This window comes from Pristiophorus japonicus, chromosome 8, assembly GCF_044704955.1.
Source record: "Pristiophorus japonicus isolate sPriJap1 chromosome 8, sPriJap1.hap1, whole genome shotgun sequence".
NCBI lineage: Eukaryota > Metazoa > Chordata > Chondrichthyes > Pristiophoridae > Pristiophorus > Pristiophorus japonicus.
Window position 1 is genome coordinate 28,754,973 of NC_091984.1, and position 14,497 is coordinate 28,769,469.

Consider the following 14,497-nt stretch of genomic DNA (forward strand, 5'->3'; position numbering starts at 1 on the left):
CTACTGGAATCAGTTTCTCCTTTACACCATCAAAACCCTTCATGATTTTGAACACCTCTATTAAGTCTCTCCTTAACAGCTCTGCTCTAAGGAGAGCAATCCCAGCATCTCCAGTTTATCCACATAACTGAAGTCCTTCATCCTTGTTACCAGTCTAGCAAATCTCCTCAACACCCTCTCCAAGGCCTTGATATCCTTCCTAAAGTATGGTGCCCAGAATTGTACACAATACTCCAGCTGAGTGATTTATTAAGGTTATGCATAACTTCCTTGCTTTTCTACACTATGCCTCTATTTGTACTCTAAGTCCTACAAAATCCAACATAAAACCAGAACGGCAAACGAATCTTACTCACATTATCTACCAAAGTCCATTATATTCAGAGGACTTTGCCAAAGCTACGGTAAACAAGGAGGCTGTTAGGAGTTTTGGTCTCCGTATCCAAGGAAGGATATAATTGCATTGGAGGCTGTTCAGGGAAGTTCACTAGGTTGATTCCGGAGGTGAGGGGGTTGACTTATGAAGATAGGTTAAGCATGTTGGGCCTATACACATTGGAGTTCAGAAGAATGAGAGGTGATCTTATCGAAACATACAAGATAATGAGGGGGCTCGACATGGTGGATGCAGGGAACATATTTCCACTCATAGGGGAAACTAAAACTAGGGGGCATAGTCTCAGAATAACAGATCGCCCATTTAAAACTGAGATGAGAAGGAATTTCTTCTCTCAGAGGGTTGTAAATCTGTGGAATTCCCTGCCCAGAGAGCCCTGGAGGCTGGGTCATTGAACATATTTAAGGCGGAGATAGACAGATTTTTGAGCTATAAGGGAATAAAGGGTTATGTAGAGCAGGCAGGGAAGTGGAGCTGAGTCCATGATCAGATCAGCCATGATCGTATTAAATGGCGGAGCACGCTCGAGGGGCCAAATGGCCTACTCCTGCTCCTATTTCTTATCTTCTTATGTTGATACTGGATGAGATAAAAATAGATAAAAAGGAAGCACTAGAAAGGCTGGCAATACTTAAAGTGGATATGTCACCCAGTCCAGATGGAATGCATCCTAGGTTGCTGAGGGAAGTAAGCGTAGAAATTGCGGAGGTACTGGCCACAATCTTTCAATCCTCCTTAGATACAGAGATGGTGCCATAAAGAAGAATTACAAATGTTACACCCTTGTGTAGAGGGTGGATAAACCTGCAATTACAGGCCAGTTAGTTTAACGTCCGTGGTGGGGAACCTTTTACAAACAATCATCTGGGAAAAAATTAACAGTCACTTGGACAAACATAGACTAATAAAGGAGAGCCAGCATGGAATTGTTAAGGGCAAATCATGTTTGACTAGCTTGGTTCTGTTTTTTGATGAGGTAACCGAGAGGGTGGACGAGGATATTATGGTTGATGTTTTGTATATGGACTTTAAAAAAGTGTTTAATAAAGTACCACATAATAGGTTTGTTAGAAAAATTGAAGCCTGTGGGATAAAAGGGGCAGTAGCAGCAATGATACAAAATTGGCTAAGAGATAGAAAACAGAGAGTTGTGGGAAAAGACTGTCTTTCGAAGACTGGAGGTACACAGTGGAATTCCCCATGGTTCAGTACTTGAACTTGGGGTACAGGGCACAATTTTGAAATTTGCAGATGATACGAAACTTGAAGTGTCGTAAACAATGAGGAAGATAGTAATAGATTTCAAGAAGACATAAACTGGCTGGTGGAATGGGCAGACACATGGCAGATGAAATTTAACGCAGAGAAATGTGAGGTGATACATTTTAGTAGGAAGAATCAGGAGAAACCATACACACTAAATGGTATAATTTTAAAGGGGGTGCAAGAACAGAGAGACCTGGGGGTGCTTTTGCACAAATCTTTGAAGGTGGCAGGATTGGTTATCAAAGCAATTATTAAAGCATATGGGATCCTGAGTTTTATAAATGTGTGGTGGAAATTAGTTACCGCCCATTTTGAGATGTTAATCCAGGCAGAACGATAATTTTAACACCTTCTGCCGAGAAATTTGTTGGAATCGGGCCAAGAGCTGACAAGGGTGTTAAATCAGCCATTACACATTTGACCTGGGGGGGGCGCTAACGAAAATACTCGTGTTAAATTCTGGAATCCATTGCGCATGCTCTTAAGTCCGATTTGAAATCCCGATAAAAGCCGAGTCTTAAAGGCGCGGCATTGTAATACAGCCATTAAAGTTTTCAAAATCACTTGTTTTCAAGCTGCAATGTTATATCTGTCTGTGCTCTGTGCAAACGTTGCATTGACTGTGACCTCCGAGGGAAGCGTTTCCTCATCCTTTTAAGTAACCACCAGTTAACGACTGTGGAAGGCTATAACGACTGTTTTTTCCAGACGTTATTAGTGGCGGTTGCTAAATGAGGTAGCGGGGCGCTAGCGAGGTCATTGTACCCGACTGAAGTGATGATCGGACAGATTGTCAGCAGCCAGGCGCTAGCATTTCGCGTCCCAGTTAGCCCTCAACTAAATTTTCCGGCGTGGCGCTAAAAGCTGCGTGCCCGGTCACTAAGCTATCACGCTTGCTTTAACGCCCCTTCTGGCCGCTAACTGAGGCACTGGACAACCGAATTTCCACCCCATAGGGTATAAAAGCCAGGAAGTTATGCTAAACTTATATAAAACACTAGTTTGGCCCCAGCTGGATTATTGTGTCCAATTCTGTGCATTAGAAAGGACGTGAAGACTTTGGAGGGTACAGAGAGATTTACTAGAATGGTTCCAGGGATGAGGGATTACAGTTATGTGGAGAGACCGGAGAGTCTGGGGTTGTCCTTCTTAGAGCAGGGAAGGTTAAGAGGAGATTTGATAGAGGTGTTCAAAATCACAAGGGGTTTAGATGGAGTGAATAAAGAGAAACTGTTTCCAATGGCTGAAGGGTCAATAACCGGAGGGCACAGGTTTAAGGTGATCGACAAAAGAATCCGAGGCGACATGAGGGAAACCGTTTTACGCAACGAAAGGTGAGGATTTGGAATGCACTGCCTGATAGGGTGGTGGAAACAGATTCAGTAGTAGCTTTCAAAAGGGAATTGGATAAATACTTAAAAGTAGAAAAAATTTGCAGGGATATGGGGAAAGAGCAGGGGAGTGCGAGTAACAGCATTGCTTTTTGAAAGAGCCAGCACAGTTTTGATGGGCCAAATGACCTCTTTCTTTGCTGTACGATTCTATGATTCGGATGCCACCACCCTGTTTAGCATAATAACATTTTTATTTCATAAAATTCATTAATTTATGAACAGTCTTGTTCTGGACAATGGACTGTGTTGTTAATTGTTGTTATGTGAGACAGAATTTTGGCAATTGTCAATGCTGTCTCTTGTCATTTCATTGAATCTTCTCTCCACCCCTCCTCCGTCCTGATACGGTTGCTGACTCTAAGAGAAATACGAGCCACTGTTCTCCTGTAAATTTGTTCTCAATGATCTTGATAAACAGCCTCCCTCTATTGCTTCATTTTATTCTACCCTTATATTAGACATTACGTTTTATTCCTGCCAGATCTGTCCGATTTCTTCCACTCTTAACTGCAACATCTCTGGTCCTCATGGTATCCTTTTCATTATCCTCAAGAACTTATCCCTGTCCTCTATACTCTCTTTGTCCCAATCCAACTTTACCTCAACTAGAAAATTTGCTTGGATACAGCCGAAGAAAGGTAGCTGCTATTGCCCCAATATTGATATTCAAACTGCTGTTAACTCTTACATTACACCTTGAAAGCTTTGACCTAATGCATGAATGGTTTTCACCGTGGTTTTCTTTCCTATGTTATACACCTCTTGAATTCTACCCTTGACCAACAATTCCTTGGACAAATTGTTCATCTCGAAAAAAATTCCCATCGTATAACTCCCACCAATGCTATGTACGTGGCTATCAATTTGTTTTCTTAGACGGCACCTTTGACAGTGCAGTGTCCTTCAACGACTGTCTGTCCCCACCTGTGATAGAGACTGTAATTCCTGTATTGGACTGTAGTCACCTGAGAACTCACTTTTAGAGTTCGAAGGACTGCCTATGATAGTGTTAGACTAGATTTTGTGCTCAAATCTCCAGTGTGGGACTTGAACCCATAGCCTCCTAACTAATGAAGCGAGAGTGCTACCACTGAGCCACACTAACACTAATATTATTGTGCATTAAAAGTCATCTTTCTGGGTGGAGGAGCTTGTCTTGTCATTACTGATAGACCAGTGCTGATACTGGACCAGTGCCACTGCTGTACTGAGAGTTTGTGCATGTACCCCCCAGGTCTCTCTGTTCTATCAGTGCTTTGGATAAGAGGTTAAACCAAGGCCCTGCCGTCCTACTCAGTTGGACATAAAAGATGTGAAGGTACAATTTGAAGATGAGCAGGGAGTTTTCCTAATGCCCCGGACAATATTTCTCCCACAACCAATGCTACAAAAATTAAATTAACTGGTCATTCATCTAGTTTTCTATGTGCAGGACCTTGCAAATTGGCTGTTTCTTTTGCCTTTATGACAAATGAAACTTCAAAAGTAATTAATTGGATGATAAAGCTGCTTCTAAGGAGCTCAGTTTCCGTTTCAGGTTGAAAATTAAATTTTTCCTCAGCAACTTGTTTCACTCTACAAAGCCAAGTCCATCTAGAACTTGAAAATTGCTCCCAATTCTGGAGAAGCTCTTTGAACACCTCATTTGCATCCATTGATATAAGAAAATGCTTTAATCTTTAGCTTTCAGTCCATTTTTCCCCATTACAATCTTTCTGGTCTCTTCTAGTTTATCAATGTTACTATGGTCAGCAAAACCTCTGAGCTTTTTTTAAGCTCCAAATATACTGTTTTATATACTCTTGCTCCTTACATCAAAACTCAACACACAACCTCATACTTTCTTTCCCAGAACTTTTCAAATCCTTGCCTCCCCTCAGTTTTTACATCATATTGCAATCTTCAGGCTTTTAAAACTTAAACTTGGTGTCACTTTATCACTACTTCAGGATTTACTTTGCCTTTTTTCTACTTTTGAGTCTTGGCGCTGCCAAATGGGGGCCTCAGCCCTTCATCTAGGTTCCTTAACTTTTAACAAAATGTCATATTATACATGCAAGGATAAACCAGTCCTAAAATCTTCTAGTTTTGCCATATCTTGTACATATTTTATTCATTACAGGTACCATGAAAGTCTATTGTAAAACCTAAAAGTAGTGGAGCAATTGGTATCTGTAAAACAGGAATGGAGAGTGTTTATGCTGCATCTGGAGCTGTGACAGCTCTTCTCTCAGTACAACAGTGGCACTGGTCCAGTATCAGCACTGGTCTATCAGTAATGACAAGACAAACCCCTCCACCCAGAAAGATGACTTTCAATGCACAATAATATTAGTGTTAGTGTGGCTCAGTGGTAGCACTCTCGCTTATGTGTCAGGATGTTGTGGGTTCATAGTCGCATTCTAGAGACTTGAGCACAAAATCTAGTCTAACACTGTAGTGAGGGGGCGCTGCGCTGTCAAAGGTGCCGTCGAAGAGAACAAATATATAGCCAAATACATAGCATTGGTGGGAGTTATATGATGGGAATTTGTTGGTGTATAACATAGGAAATAAAACCACACTGAAAACCATTCATGGAGCAGGTCAAAGCTTTCAAGGCATAATGTAAGAGTTAACGGCAGTTTGAATATCAACCTGCGCCAGGCAATGACAGCGGCAGCTTCAGGGGACATGAACCGGGCAGCCAGCCACTCGTGGGGCGATAGTTAAAGAGGAGGTGCAGCGTTTGTAAAAAAAAAGGTGCGATTTTTTGGTGTGTTCCGATGGCACTTTGAACGCGGGGTCTGTGCCGTGATCGGTCAGCCCGACACTTTGCATGAGTGCCAGGCTGTTGGCTTGGCATCCCCACTCCAGGTAGGACCCTTTTTATAATGCAGTGTTTGCAGCTTGAGCCCTTCCCTTTAATTAAGGGAAGAGCCCCTCCTACCCGGCCCAGTGTGTAGTGCTGCACGCCACTCCTGACCCGGCTGCCCCACTACTGTCCCAGAAAGGAAGTGAAGTGCGTTATTTTACGCTTCACTTCCTTTCGGGGACGGTATACCCAATCTCTCACGAGAGGTGAGACTTCCGCGCCTGCTCGCAAATGTTACCGCCCCAAAACGGGGCGCAACGGAATTTCCTCCCATTATCTGGTCAGTTATTCAATTGTTGTTTGTGGGACCTACTTGCTGAGCTGCCACATTTTCTACATTGCGACAGTGACTACACTTCGAAAGTACTTCAATGGCTGCAAAGTGCTTTGAGATGTGCTGAGCTCATGAAAGGCGATATATAAATGCAGGTTTTTCTCTCTTATAATAAAGGTGACTGTATAGTTTCTTCTTACCTGCAATTTTTCTGGGATTGGTTCTGAGTAAATCCATGAAGTCAGACAGAAAACACACATCTTCCCAGATCTTTTGCAGATGATAGATTTCAGGTTTATCAAACAGCACTTCCTGAGCATCAGCATATACTCGAGCGAGTCTAGAAAGAGGTCCAGGAGAACATGAGAACGTTAGCTTTCATAGCACATGATGCAAACTCACCTACAACTTCATCTGCTACCTTTTAACAATGTACATGTAAAAATATCAATGTTCAAGCAGAACTGTAGGTTTCACATCTAAGTCTAAACAGAGTCAGCTGATCTTAGCCAGGGCGGCAGTTGAGGTGCTCCAATTTACCTCACAGGGAGAAAAAAAGGAGTCACATTTCCCTGCTCCTGATCACTATCCACTGCTGGGAAACATGTATGTTTGCATATCAGGCAGGAGCAGGATTGGCCTCAGCTACAATGCTCTCCATTGTCAAGTAGCTTACTCACAGTCACTGACTCGGCTCATACATGAAGAATGGCCACTTCAGCGAGGAAGTAGAGGGATGTTGGTCTCTTGGAATTGTCAGCACCTTTAGAAGAGGAAGATGAGTATACATTGGCAAATCCCCCTCCCCCTCCTGTAACTATATAATATTGTACAACAGACTGCATGCAGCCATCAACACAACTAAACTTTCTGACACAGAAACAGTTATCGTACCTTAATATATAATTGTACCAGGAATGTGTTGAATCTGTATACAATGCTCAACACAATTGAATGGATCAGCACACGCACAATGAAGACAAAATATTTCAGCTTTCATGATACATTCCCAAAATCAGAATTGCACAGGGAGCTGGGTAGCACACACCAGACTGATTCCAGGGATGGCTGGACTGTCATATGAGGAGAGACTGGATCAACTGGGCCTTTATTCATGGAGTTTAGAAGGATGAGAGGGGATCTCATAGAAATGTATAAAATTCTGATGGGACTGGACAGGTTAGATGCGGGAAGAATGTTCCCAATGTTGGGGAAGTCTAGAACCAGGGGACATAGTCTTAGGGTAAGGGGTAGGCCATTTTGGACTGAGATGAGGAGAAACTTCTTCACTCAGAGACTTGTTAACCTGTGGAATTCCCTGCCGTAGAGAGTTGTTGATGCCAGTTCATTGGATATATTCAAGAGGGAGTTAGATATGGCCCTTACGGCTAAAGGGATCAAGGGGTATGGAGAGAAAGCAGAAAAGGGGTACTGAGGGAATGATCAACCATGATCTTATTGAATGGCGGTGCAGGCTCAAAGGGCCGAATTGCCTACTCCTGCACCTATTTTCTATGTTTCTATGTTTTCTATGTAATGCACGGTGCCATGAGCCAAGGGCCAAAGATTTGATCTCAGCCACTGTTTGACATGACCATTGAACTTAGTGAGGTTATCCGTTGCAATAACAAACCGTGCTGGGTCAATCGAGGAGGAAAACGATATCAGACTGAAGGAATCAATATGCAGCATCTCTTCACCCCCTAATAGCCCTCCTGGCCTTCACACACAAGCCTCTAATGAAGAATGGCATGGAATCACACACCAGCGCTAGTCACGACCGTCAGAGAAGGACAAGAGTTAAGAGTAAGGGTTGTAGCTATGTCCAAAAAAAGGATGAAAATAGATTAAGGGATAACTGAATCATCTGTACTATTCACAGCTAATTCATTTAGGATTATGTTAAAGTTTTAAAACTATTTTTACGCTTATTTATGAATGAATAACCTTTAATTAATCATCTATTGATATATATAGACTTGCAACTTGTTAATTTTATTGTCTCAAATGTCACTGCTGCCAGAATTCATTTTCTAACTTTAATGTTTTAGGTTGTTTCAACTGGTTATTAATGCCATGAATCCTTAAATTATACTTACATGGAGTTGTTGTAGTTTGAAACCACACCAGGAGTTTCTCCATGGGTAGGGTAGTGGAAGCAGGGGTTGTTCAGATTACAGAAAATTCCCTGTAACCATGGCAACATTCCTGCAGAGGGCATCGCTTTATTCGGAAAATGGCCTAAATAGGAAAAAAAATGCAAAGATCTTTCAAAAATGAGTTGTTTGTAAGTTTATTTAATGACTTCTTCTTAGAAACTTATTTAAATTCTCTTTTAAAAACAAAGCTGGTGACTCCAGAGAAAGGAGCTCTGTTTAATACTTTGCTTCTTCTGATTGTACCAATACTTCAGCTAAACGAAGTGTCCTTGGAACTGTATCAACTATTCCGTTTCGGCTCAAGCACCAGAAAGCCTCTCCATGCCGCACCGCTGTTGTTGTCATTCTGTCCATGAAATATGCACCTCTTGGGGAAAGAGATTGATGAATTAGGGCAGCTTGTGCCGTGCAGTTATTATTCAGACCAAAAACAGACGGAGACTCCTGCCAACATTATCCACTTGTAAAATCTTACACTCAGCAGCTCCTCATGACGCATCGTTGGGCTCAGTTTCAGGTTTATAGGTCCGGAGATTCAAAAGCGATGGCATATCTTTTCGGCATCGAGTTACATGTCAGTGATTTAGAAATAACAACAAATGTTACGATGTACATAATCTTTACTCACATTCATGTCGCTGATAGAGTGGATTTGATTTCCGCAGCCAAACCAAAACAAACAAAAGAGATAGAGGCCAGACAAGTTCCACCAGGAAGCGGAGCTGGTAAAACATATAAAATGGGAGTCATTTTAAGAGCGGTGTTAAAAAACAATAAATTTATGTTTTATAAATAGCTTATTAAGTTGTTTTCAATGCAGTTTTCCTTCATTTTACCCCTCATCAAATTTAATTTGGTCACAAATTGGTTCTCTATAACTTCTCTTAACAGCCTGGTGAGTAGGTGATCGCATCAACAATTGTTGGATACTTTTGTCAGTCACTTTGCAGGATGGCTATGCTAGGAACAGATTTTACACTTTAATGGTGTTTACAACTTGCAAGGCAGGCATAACACCTGTTAGAGACAATTCAGAATGTCCCCCACATACTGTGACCAAACCGCACCAGGTCAGGACAAATTATGTTGTGTTTCAGGACTGATTTGTGTACTGGCTTCATAGTTATTGGGAGCTGGATCAAGACTTCCAATTAAGTATAATTAGAAGCACGAATAAATAGACCCCCATCAGCTCTGATCAGTTTAGCGTTCGGACAAAAAGATCAACAAAGACAGCATTATCTTTGACTGATAAATATACCCTGGAGAAAGGAACTTGGACAAATCACACTCCTAGTCTTAATAGACCACAGCACAATTCGTGCCAAGCTCAGTGGAAATGGAAGTAAAATGTGACTACTTAATAGAGAAAAGATATATCATCAAACCAGCCATTTACCTGTCAAGATCAATAGCTGGTGTTTTCAGCACAGAATTTTCCTGAGTCTGTTCCTATGCCTTAATTATTGGTGCCTACATGTTAAAGATATATCACGATTCAAGAATTTCCTTATTTCATAGAATCATTGTACGGAAGGAGGCCATTTCGGCCTATCATGTCCGTGCCGGCTGACAAAGAGCTAGCCAGCCTAATCCGACTTTCCAGCTCTCGGTCAGTAGCTCTGTAGGTTATGGCACTTCAAGTGCACATCAAAGTACTTTTTGAATGTGTCGAGGGTTTCTGCCTCTACCATCCTTTCAGGCAGTGAGTTCCAGACCCCCACCTCCCTCTGGGTGAAAACAGTTCCCCTCAGGTCCCCTCTAAATCTCCGACCAATTATTTTAAATCTATGCCCCCTGGTTATTGACCCCTCTGTTAAGGGAAATGGATCCTTCCTATCCACTCTATCGAGGCCCCTCATAATTTTATACACCTCAATAAAGTCTCAGCCTCAGTTCCTAAGAAAAGAAACCCAGCCTATTCAATCTTTCCTCATAGCTAAAATTCTCCAGTCCAGGCAACATCCTCGTACATCTCCTCTGTACCCTTTCCAGTGCAATCACATCTTTCCTGTAATGTGGTGACCAGGACTGCACGCAGTACTCCAGCTGTGGCCTAACTAGTGTTTTATACAGTTCAAGCATAACCTCTCTGCTCTTGTATTCTATGCCTCGGCTAATAAAGAGAAGTATTCCGTATGCCTTCTTAACCACCTTATCCACCTGTCTTGTTACCTTCAGGGATCTGTGGACATGCACTCCAAGGTCCCTTTGTTCCTACCATTTAATGTGTATTCCCTTGCCTTGTTAGCCCACCTTTTTAGGTGACACCCAGTTAAGGATGATGTGTTTGCCTGAGCTCCCTGAATGTTCAAAGACGGCTAGTGGATAGACAAAACGCAGAACATCTTCAGCAAGATCATGCTCACACATTGTAGACACACATAAAGTTGAACCCTTGACTCAACATGCAGCTATTTCCTTCAGTAAAAGACAGCTCAAATGATGGAACAAGAAGTTGCACATATATCATGTCTATAACCTGGTGAAAACTCATTAATCTATAATCACGTGAGAAAAGATTGCCCTCAGCACTTCATGAAACCATGAGTGGAGCGCCTTTTCTGAAGTATATTAGATTGCACAGCAGGTAATTGACCCATTATTTGTAATAACCCGGTAAGAGAAGCTCCAAATCAACCACATTTTGCAACAAAGTTTAAATTACTAAGCATTAAATAACTGGAACAGTTCAACATAGGTAAGCCCTAAAAATACCTAACACACTATGCAAGTTTCCATGAGCTCCATGGAAACCTATTAGGAAAACCCTAATGTACCTGTACCTTATTTTGCCATTTTAGAGCTTCCAGTTATGAAATTCCAGCTCTGAACTCCAACTCAGTTGAAAACCTTCCCTTTCTACTACATAAACAGTTTTTTTCCTTTAAATAAATTACTTGATTTTCTTTTGCGGGGTCTCCATGTTCCAAGCATTTCCCCCCACCAAGGAGACAACCTACAGTCCTACTATCAGGCCACTGCCAGTGTCGCTCAATACCCAGCCAGTGAGCAATGCATAAAAACATCTCAGGCTGATCTCCTGATTATGGCATGAAACCTTGCAACTGCAAAGACCTGCGGCACCTTCTATGTATTACCAGGAGATTGGGAACATCAGTTTCTAAAATCAGTCCAAAGCAACTATTTATTCCAACTTACTAGGCATTCTGCTTTGTCACTTCTAGTGCCAGTCTAGTAAATCACCTGTTTGAATGCATCAAAATTTCATCTTAATTGTTATTGTATTAAATGGCTAACGTCTATTCTTCCATAGTATTGGAATCTAAATTCCCAATGACTAATTATTGTTTTAACTTGTTGTGGTGAACTTATATTCTTATTCCATTTCATTTCATCTAAATCCTAGTTGTATTTAGTTTGATTTTAGGGATAATAAAACCTAGAATGCTCTGAACATTTTCACTGCACTTACAAGTATTGCTGGACATCCAGTTTGGTTTCAAGAACAAATCTGACTACTAAACAAGCCTAGAGATGTCAAATGTTAGTGGGTGACTTTTTCATTCTTACTGTGGATGATTTGGCAGCCCCAGCTCTTATAGAGCAGTGCTGAATTCCCATAGATAACTGATGTCTGCTGCTAAAGATTGGAACGGAGGCAAAACAGAGCAGAGATCTCCTAGTTGCATGCAACTTCAGAATTTAAAAAAAATTTGGATTCAAATTTTGCTTGGCAAATTGGAGTTGCATGCAAACTGGCATGATCATACATAAACAAAATGAAATCTGTATCAATTGACTGAACACAGTGTTCTGCTGTCCATGTCCTAACTCGCACCAAGTTCCGTTCACCTATCACCCCCTGTGCTTGCTGACCTACATTGGCTCCCGGTTAAGAGACGCCTCGATTTCAAATCCTTCCATATCTCTATAATCTCCTGCAACCCCACAATTCTCCAAGATATCTGCGCTTCTCGAATTCTGGGCTCTTGCAGATCCCCGATTTTAATCACTCCACCATTAGTAGCTGTGCCTTTGGATTTATGAAAGGGAAATCATGCTTGACAAATCTTCTAGAGTTTTTTGAGGATATAACTAGTAGAGTGGATAAGGGAGAACCAGTGGATGTGGTGTATTTGGACTTTCAAAAGGCTTTTGATAAGGTCCCACACAAGAGATTAGTGTGCAAAATTAAGGCGCATAGTACTGGGGGTAATGTATTGATGTGGACAGAGAATTGGTTGGCAGACAGGAAGCAAAGAGTGGGAATAAATGGGTCCTTTTCAGAATGGCAGGCAGTGACTAGTGGGGTGCCGCAGGGTTCAGTGCTGGGACCCCAGCTATTTACAATATATATTAATGATCTAGACAAAGGAATTGAGTGTAATATCTCCAAGTTTGCAGATGACACTAAGCTGGGTGGCAGTGTGAGCTGTGAGGAGGATACTAAGAGGCTGCAGGGGGACTTGGACAGGTTAGGTGAATGGGCAAATGCATGGCAGATGCAGCATAATGTGGATAAATGTGAGGTTATCCACTTTGGTGGCAAAAACAGGAAGGCAGATTATTATCTGAATGGTGACAGATTAGTAAAAGGGGAAGTGCAACGAGACCTGGGTGTCATGGTACATTGAAGTCATTGAAGGTAGGCATGCAGGTACAGCAGGCAGTAAAGAAAGCAAATGGCCTTCATAGCGAGGGGATTTGAGTATAGGAGCAGGGAGGTCTTACTGCAGTGCTTGGTATTGTGTGCAGTTTTGGTCTCCTAATCTGAGGAAGGACGTGCTTGCTATTGAGGGAGTGCAGCGAAGGTTCACCAGACTGATTTCCGGGATGGCAGGACTGACATATGAGGAAAGACTGGATCCGCTAGGCTTATACTCACTGGAATTTAGAAGAATGAGAGGAGATCTCATAGAAACTTATAAAATTCTGACGGGACTGGACAGGTTAGATGCAGGAAGAACGTTCCCGATGTTGGGGAAGTCCAGAACCACAGATCTCAGTCTAAAGATAAGGGGTAAGCCATATAGGACCGAGATGAGGAGAAACTTTTTCACCCACAATTCTCTGCCACAGAAAGTTGTTGAGTCCAGTTTGTTGGACATGTTCAAAAGGGAGTTAGATGTGGCCCTTATGGCTAAAGGGATCAGGGGGTATGGAGAGAAGGCAGGGGTGGGGTACTGAGGTGAATGATCAGCCATGATCATATTGAATGGCGGTGCAGGCTCGAAGGACTGAATGGCCTGCTCCTGCACTTATTTTCTATGTTTCTATGTTAACCTGCCAAAGCCCTAAGCTCCAGATTATCCTCTCTAAACCTCTCTTTTCTCCTTTAAGACGCTTCTTAAAACCTACCTCTTGCCTAATATTTCCTTATGCGGCTCGGCGTCAAATATTTTGATAACGCTTTTGTGAAGCGCCAAGGGACATTTTACTACGTTAGAGGCACTATACAAATGCAAGCTGTTGTTGGTAAAGTAAAAATATCTAACTGAATTCAGTGACAATCTGCTAGTCCAGTGTCTGAACTTGTTTTCACAACATTTGATCCTTTATTAATAGTCTTCTTATTCCATTTCCTTTCTACAGTTAAGTGATGTGGGAATGAATGCAAGCTGTTGCCTTTGTTCATGCACTGACCTTTTGTCTCTTCCTGAGCGTCCAATTCTTCCACAGCAGCAGAGAGATCTGATTGGAGGAGCTCATTCTTTTGCTGCTCTCCCACTATAGTAATTTAGTATGTGCAATCCTAAAAAGTAAACAGCAACGTCTTAAGATACTAGTTTACAATTGAATTTTAGACAATTGAATCATTTTTAGATACAGGAAGGAGGGGCACTTCAGGAGATGCCAGTGCTTGACTCAGAGTTCCTTAGCTTCCACAAATAGCTCCACTGGTTGGGCCAGTGATTAGCTGAACTATACAGACCAGGAAAGTCCCAGAATCTGTGGTATGTTCAGTGTTGGCTGATTTTAGTCAAGGTAGCAGTAGAGAAGCTACAAAAGAAAATGAAAATGCCAGAAATCTTAAATAAAAACAGAAAATGCTGGATTTTACACAGCAGGTCAGTCAGTATATGTAAAGAAGAAAGACTTACATTTAAATACTTTCACCGGACGTTTCAAAGTGCTTTACAACCAATGACGTACTTTTGAACTGTAGTCACTGTTGTAATGTGGGAAACG

The 14,497-nt window shown here is 41.8% G+C and overlaps 1 protein-coding gene across 2 annotated transcripts in view; it reads right to left on the reverse strand.

Moving 5' to 3' along the window:
* Positions 1-14,017, reverse strand: part of abca4b (ATP-binding cassette, sub-family A (ABC1), member 4b) — a 177,162-nt gene extending 163,145 nt beyond the window's left edge. For both annotated transcript variants that reach the window (XM_070886629.1, XM_070886628.1), the window contains exons 1-4: positions 13,952-14,017; positions 8,973-9,066; positions 8,285-8,426; positions 6,386-6,525 (exon numbers count right to left, since the gene is read on the reverse strand). In XM_070886629.1, the coding sequence (XP_070742730.1) occupies positions 6,386-6,525; positions 8,285-8,426; positions 8,973-9,066; positions 13,952-14,017 (442 nt within the window). The remainder of the gene's footprint in view (positions 1-6,385; positions 6,526-8,284; positions 8,427-8,972; positions 9,067-13,951) is intronic.
* Between the last annotated feature and the right edge of the window lie 480 nt (positions 14,018-14,497).